This window comes from Lepisosteus platostomus, chromosome 13 (assembly GCF_059453375.1).
Source record: "Lepisosteus platostomus isolate fLepPlt1 chromosome 13, fLepPlt1.hap1, whole genome shotgun sequence".
Classification (NCBI taxonomy): domain Eukaryota; kingdom Metazoa; phylum Chordata; class Actinopteri; order Semionotiformes; family Lepisosteidae; genus Lepisosteus; species Lepisosteus platostomus.
In genome coordinates, this window is record NC_142623.1 from 29,239,354 (window position 1) to 29,247,182 (window position 7,829).

Sequence of the window (7,829 nt, forward strand, 5' to 3'; positions counted from 1 at the left end):
AAAGCCACATTTTTCTTTTTCTTTTATGTTGGTATTTATGATCAATAAGACCTTAATGACTTTCTATTTTTCTGTATTCTGCATGTTATTCATGGATCTAAATCCATTCTTTTAGTATTGATAATTTCATTCTTGCCAGATATTACAAAATTTAAGCAATACGAAGCAGGACATCCTCAATTGAAAAACAAACATTGTAAAAAACACAATAGATCAAGTACAGTAGCTCTTTTAAGGTGGGAGTATGGCTGAAAGAAAAACGTTCACTCGGAAATTAAATTAAATCTGTTGCTTGACTAAATAGTTGGTAGATGTGGAAGAAAACATCGCCTGGCACAGGTTAATGTTTCATTGAAGAGGTGGCTACTGTATGTTTCTCAGCAATAAATGGGCTTATCAACCTCATGACCACTGATCATGATAGAAAACAGACTTAAGCAGACTGCTTTAACTTAAATATGTGTAAATATTATGCAAGGATTAATCTTTCCTGTAATATTTACACATATTTCCTTAAGGCTTTCTCATGTACTTGCAGAGCCAAAAATGAAATTTCAGAATAATAAATAAAGAAGAAACCAGGCCACAGAGGCTAAAACAAAGGATTATTTTTTTTAAAGAAGAAAAGCAAATATAATAATGTATGAATTTTATCAATGAATTAACAATTGGAGCAATTACTATGCACGCCCCACATATCAGAATAAATGATTTTATCAAAGTACATTAATACGTTCCTAAACATTAGGTCCCAGAAAAACATGCGATGAAAGTAGAATAACATTAAAATTTATATGAAAAGGAACAATCCAGACTGATTTTCCGGGGCCATAAGAGTGGAATTAAAAAAAAAAGTTAAATTAAAAGTTTTCATATGAAAGTGTAAAGGCCTTTATACTTTTGAATCACAGTGCCCTGAGGATCCCACTCTAGGGTTTTTACTTGGACTTTCTAATCCATTTCATTATGAGATTTACTGGTGTTATCAGTGGATAATTGAGTCAACTTCATAGTAAAGGAGTTAATTATGCAGTTGACTCAATTACAGCTGACCAGAATGTTTTTGGGACATTTGGTATTTGTCTCCTATACTGTAAGTCATTGAGTAAGTGTGGTGTTGTGGTTGCTACTGTGGTTACCTTACAGCTGCAGGGTGCTGGGTTTAAGTCTGGCCTTAGTCACCTGTCTGTCTACAACTAGTGTGTTCTCCTTGTACTTCAATTTATTCAGACCTTCGCAATATTTTATTTGCAGCTTTAAACTGTCCTTCCCCGAGAAGGATTTCCATTAGGGAGGGAGCTAGACACTCCCAACCACATCACTCTAGACTGTCACAGATGGGTGTATCTATCATGAATTGCTAATACTCTAAATCAGAATCAGCCATGGCCTGCACAAGTCCTCAAATCAAGGCTTTTCTATGATTTTCCAATAAATGGGTAGGAGATGTGAGTACACATGCATATAAAAGGGAAAAAAAAAGTTCTGAAATCACGTTTTGAGTCCTGTGGCTTAAGTAATACTGATATTCGACTTAGAAGAGAAAAGCTTGGAGTACTTTAGTTTATGTGCATAAAAACGTGTTTTGATGTATTAATTGTCCTTGCTAAGGGATCTGTGCCATTCTCATTATATTGTCCCTCAGACATAACACCCACAGGTAAGACCCCAGACAGCATTTAGATTCTCATGATGAACCTTGGTCCTGCTGGCAAGTCATTTGGATATCATATCATTGAAAATGCAATTCCACAATTAGAAAGCATATGTTTTCTCTGGGAACTAATGCCACCTATAGTCTTTCACATGAAGCTATGGCCTTCAGCCCATTCTGAAATATGCCCAACCTCTGCAAAATAATAATAAAATATTTTAAAGCTGATTTACTCTGACGATATTCTTCTACAGTTTATTAACTAATTTCTACACCCCAGGATTTGATGATTTTTATGCTTACCCATGCCCATATTTGCATTTTTATTCTTTGTTGCCTAATATGATTACAAAATACCACACCAAAACACCACAATGCTATATGCAAATTCAGTACAGTTACACCTGTACTATTACAGAAATTATTAAACTAAAGAAAACTTTAAATTAAAGGAAACTTTTCCATAATAATAATTCAATTCTACCAATCTTTTGTCCTTAAGCTGCTAATTCCTGTTAATAACCCATCCTGAAACTGCAGGGTGCAAGGTGAGACTGCACCATAGATGGGATACCAGTCTATATCTATCAGTCTATATGGGGGCAACATGCAAACTCCAGACCTTGGTGAACTGATCCAAGTGCTGTAAGGAGAATGCACTACCCACCTCACTGCCATCACAAAATAAAAGTCCAAAACAGAAACATATTTACAACATATTTATAAGAATACAGTAAATAAAGTCCTACAAATTACAAATAATTCATATTAAAATTATGTAAATGTACTAGTAGAAACTAATGTTGCATTCCATAACACCCTTGTCTGAGTTTTGAGCACACGAGTCTGTGGAAACAAACCAGACTCAATCTAACAACATCCCTGTGAAAATGTAATAAATACCATTTTTTGTTAGTTGGGTAGTATAATGTAAAAAACAATAGTGAGTTAATACTACTTTAGAAGAAGGATTAAATCTATACATAGTGTCCAAGAATTAGAAAAAAAAAACATACCTAAATTAAAGCATAACTAGGATGTTGATATTTGTTCACAAACCTCCTCAACAACTGACAAAGCTTATACAGAATAAGTATACAGCTTCCTGACTCCTAAATTTCATTTAGCACAGGTAAAATTCAAGAAATACTGTAATATGCACAGTCTTGGCCTAAGGTTGCACAAAAGTATTGTGAAGTGATCATTGATATGACAGAAGAGAAGAATGAAATACTTTTTGAATTTAGGTGATTCATTTTAGAAGAAAATTCTTAACAACACTGCAAAAATCAAATGACTAAAATTTGTTGACATGGCCAATACAGACATTTGTTAAAAGGTTATTGAAAACTGAACAGCAGAGACCATGCTCTATATTGTATATATCTGTGGTATAATTAATTTTCTAAAAGCTATTCTAAGATTTTATACTTTTTATCGAATAAATGTTCTAAGCTAAAATGTATCTTCTACCTGTATTCTCAAGCCAGGCAACCTGTCCAATTGAATGTCAAAGGCTTTTTGTCAGTAAGAGACTTACATACAGTAAGTTCTTACATATTGTACAGTAAGACACCTGAAGAAGGCTCCACAACCGAAACGTTGTTTTCCTTCAGCTTGTAATAAACCTATTACTTGTTCCTCTACATACAGTACTATTTTCAAAACATATACAGTATAATGCTTCTATTGATAATACTGAAAATACTGATACTTAGTTTGAACAGATCCATACAGTATCTTAGAAAAAAGGGTTCCACTTTTTAATGAAGCCTCAGATGCCAGTTCTAATTTTTTGGAGCTAAAAATAAGTGCGTGATTCATTGTATCACAAGTACAGCTAATCTGAATCTCATACAATTAGACCCAGCGGTTGTAAAAATCAATATTAGCATATCTAAAGAGAGGAAAATGAAGGCAAAATCTCACATCATGTAAGAGTCAAAGATTTCAGAGTTACCTGGATAGATTATAAATGTTCTGCCACTATTTTTTCATGTTAATTATTAAACTGAAAGCCTGCTTTTTAAATTTACGTGTCCGTGTGTTTATGAGGCGCACATTCAAACATCGTATAGATCTACAGGATTCTTCAAAGAACTGGAATATTTATATATTGACATTTAGGTTATTGCGTGACGGGTGGTAATCTTCCATTTATAACAATGTTTATGCTGCGAAAGATACTATCAAGTCTTGCTACCACTTTTCATCTAGGCCAAGCTTTTCCGTATGGCCGCGTTTTCCACTACGTTAAGCTGAATAAAACAAAAAAACTGATCAATCACCATTTTATCTTTATGCATAAGGCAATAGAAAGCATACACGGAAAATTCTGAGCTAAATTCATTTTCTACTCTACTCATTTTGTTAAAGGTGCAGGTTTGGTTATATTTCATGTTGTAAAACTAATACTCCCTACAGCCAAACTTTAATTGGCATATCTCAAACGATGTATCAACGCATAATACTAATACTACTACTACTACTACTACTACTACTACTAATAATAATAATAATAATAATAATAATAATAATAATAATAATAATACAATCCCATCCAAAAACAACTGATTATTGCAAACATTTTACCGTTAAAAAATATTAACATTAATAAATGATTAATCTGTTTACATTTATGTGAAACCCATAATCGATAACCATACTGTAACTTAGATGCTTCTCGCTTGAAATGGTCAAGTGGTGACACACAGCACCGGCATTTCATTGAAGTTTCACAGGAAGTGCACACTCGTCAATTCATTTGGAAACAAAGCTGACGTTAAGCCTACTGTATCAATGTAAAAAACAGCTTTGTTTCAGAAAAGCCGTGCGCTATTCTTGAGAAAAAGAAAATCTTAGTACTCATATTTTCATCTCTTATCTACACATTTGTCTGCCAACTTAGATAAATGCCCTTTGCACTAGTGATTTTGATAACATTCACATATAATTTAGACAAAGAAATTATAATAATCAGTCACTAACAGAAGAAATGAGTGTCAAACGAGCCTTCATTTCATATCAATATTAGGCTGTATAATCGAAAAAAATATATCGGTATAACGCCTGGATGGAAATACACATCTGTAAATAAACCCTATTCTATTGTTTCCGAATACATTTTTACTACAGTGGCTCTATATCACAATGAATTCAGGATCGTGACGACTGGATTTTACAAAAATGTAGCTTTTCATACTGAAATCATCACAGTTCACATAGCGACACATCTGCACTGTCTTAAGAAAGCTCAAGAACGATCCAAGACAAAAAACAATTACCATAAAATACACGTACATTCTTCACCTTCTTTTAAAATAAGTCACAGAGTGAACAGTATTTAATAACACCTTTATGTATTTTTTACTTACCTGGAAGGAAGATTGGCGATTAGAAAAACCCAAATAATTATCTTCAGAGAGTAAACAGGCTTCGTCACCGCAGTCGAATATTTATATGTTAAATTTGGAGGAGCCATGATCACCATCTTCTTTTTTCCTCTCTTTATTGCAGATGGACGAGTCCCTTTATTTACTGTCTACCTTCTCTCTGATACATTACACACATAGCAGGTTGCATTAGCATTCGGGTTTGAAAATGAAATCTGCAGCGGTGCTGCGGAAGCAGTCAGACCTGATCAAATCAAAGCAAGCTTCCCAGATCTTAAGAAATAATTGCAAAAAAAAATTACATAAATGCAACAGCCCAGGAAAACCTTAAAATCCAGCAGCTAGCAAATATATTGGAGCTTCTGACTGAATGCAGATTAACTCTGGGGTCAAAGAGGAATTGATGCACGTTGCTGCAGCATAGATCAACACATGCGTGGTTTCATCGCGCAGCGAAAAAAAAATAAACCTTACTTCGCTTCTCTTTTTAATGCACGAATGGTGCTCAGTTGCAAGGTTTTAAACAGAAAATGCTAAAAATGCACAGAGGCGGTTCTGTTAAGCTATTGTTCCATGCTTTGCAGAGCGCTTGGTGCTCAATATAGATAGAAGCAGCACGAACCCAGCCTGGGAAGTACTGGTTTGGCGACGAGAAAGCGTGACAAATCACAGCGGTCTATGTAATGTATAGGCTCTACAGGATATGAGATGTATGAAATGGAAGAAAACGTTTTTAAAGTGCAAATTAATCGATGAGCAAATAGTTCTGTATATATACACAAATTGTTAAATGTGATGATGGAATTATTCAACAAAAACTACTGAAGTATTCATAATTCAGCCCTTCATAAAACTGAATCTGAATGGTGTGTAGTCGTTCACTCTCGATTTTTATACAAATGTACTTATACTACATAAATTCGAAAACTGATCAGATGCTTTTAAATGTTTCATTCTGCGCGCGTTAATAATACAATATATAATATGTTTTGTTTGAGACAGACCATGAACTTATTTGATTGCGTTCCGTTATTTTGCAATTTCTCCACTTGTATCTCCTTCCTGATGTACTGTACGCGACATTATTATCGCAACCCCCAAAGTAAGCTAATAGTTAAAGACCATTTCCGCTTTACGATTATAAAGATACCATATTGCAATTCGATGTTATGCAATGTTTGAATATAATAACACACAACTGGATTTCGCTAAAATGTGCTCTCACAGTTCACTGATGCGTTCCTGCATTTGATGGGATGCAAAGTTATTAACATCTGAAACATTCCGTGTGACAAGGTGTGCGAATCCCCTGTGACGCACGGACTAGCATTCTTCTACATCTTTACCTTCAAGAGAAGTCGCATTTCATACAGTTACGTACTGTAGTTCATAGCTGTTTACTAAAAAACATGTACAACAAGCCTGTTGTTTATTCGTCCTCTTTCTCAGGAATCAGAGTTCCTTCTTTTTTTCCATTTGTTTTAGAGTTATACAGTACATTTGTCTGTTTTTTTATAGACAGGACTTTCAGAACCATAGTCAGCTCCTTTGGTCTACAATAAGAAATCACTTAAACTAGAAATCAGTTATCATTCGGCCAGACTGTAAATGAAGTCTCTAGGTCACATCTTGTTTTTCTTGGTCATAAAATGTGTCACATCATAATCCAAACATTTCAGTTAGAATAACTAATCTTCTAAAAAACAACGTCTTTCGTGAACTGCTAAGATTTGTCAGAATGAGATGCCTGTGTTGGGGATAAGGATGGTGATGGAGTGTATAGCAAGGTCAAAGTAGGAAAACAGGAAATGGGCAATATACTGTGTTTATTAAATGTAGCACATGAACTATATCTCCAATTATTGATGTCACAATTAATGTTTGTGTAAGACTTGGTTTAGAGAATACGAAATGCAAATTATTTGTTTCCATCTGAGGTTAAAGTGCCATAATGCCCTTGCTGTTACTCCCCAAAATTGTACCTTAGGGAGGATAGAGAGAATAAAAAATGAAGCAGATTCTAGTACAACTGCCATTTATGCCTTGAAAGACTCAGACTTGAAAATGGACTTACATAATAGATACCGTATGAAAATGTCTGTTGTGTCAGCCAATCTGCTATTATTTATGCATTTCTATGTTTACTAGCTTACTTAGAAAGATGCCAGCATTCAGAACAGTATTCTGCAGTAAATATGGGTAAAAGGGGAAAAATAAATACAAATCGCAAGTGCAGGCAATAATAAAATTACATTTAACCCGCAATAAAGGTAAGCACATTAACAATGACACAGAAAGTGCAATCAAAATGTTGCACAAAAACACAAAAAAATCAGAAGTCCAAAAAACTATGAAGCAAACAGTACATAGATACTAGAGATGAACAGCAGCAATGTAAAAACACATTGGCATGTGTTCCATATTACTTGAGAATAAGTGCAACAGGCAAATGTTATCATCCAACTGAGAATTAAAGATATACTTTATAGTGCACACAGTATTAGAGTTATTGAGATTAAAGAAAAAGTAGTTGAGAGCTGAGAAGTTACTGTGAGGTGTTCAGAGACTAAAGAATTCTGAATTCCAGGGGCAGTTTAATTCCAGGTGTGAAAGAGAAGAATGAATTAATAAACAGAGAGGGAGTGTACAATAGGTGTAGTGTCAGAAGGAGAGAAACGGGCAGGGAAAGAATGTATATCTTATTAATTGTCATAAATTTAAATGTAATTTGTAATGTGATTAACTATAAAATGTAATAAATGGCAACAGAATCACAGCATATA

The 7,829-nt window shown here is 34.2% G+C and overlaps 1 protein-coding gene across 3 annotated transcripts in view; it reads right to left on the reverse strand.

Moving 5' to 3' along the window:
* gabrg2 (gamma-aminobutyric acid type A receptor subunit gamma2) overlaps positions 1-5,850 on the reverse strand; it is a 43,119-nt gene extending 37,269 nt beyond the window's left edge. Inside the window, exon 1 of one of the 3 annotated variants that reach the window (XM_088604054.1) lies at positions 5,029-5,850. In XM_088604054.1, coding sequence (XP_088460180.1) covers positions 5,029-5,144 — 116 coding nt within the window. In that variant the 5' untranslated portion in view covers positions 5,145-5,850. The remainder of the gene's footprint in view (positions 1-5,028) is intronic. The other 2 variants (XM_088604053.1, XM_088604052.1) reach the window with 2 other exon arrangements.
* Positions 5,851-7,829: the final 1,979 nt, after the last annotated feature.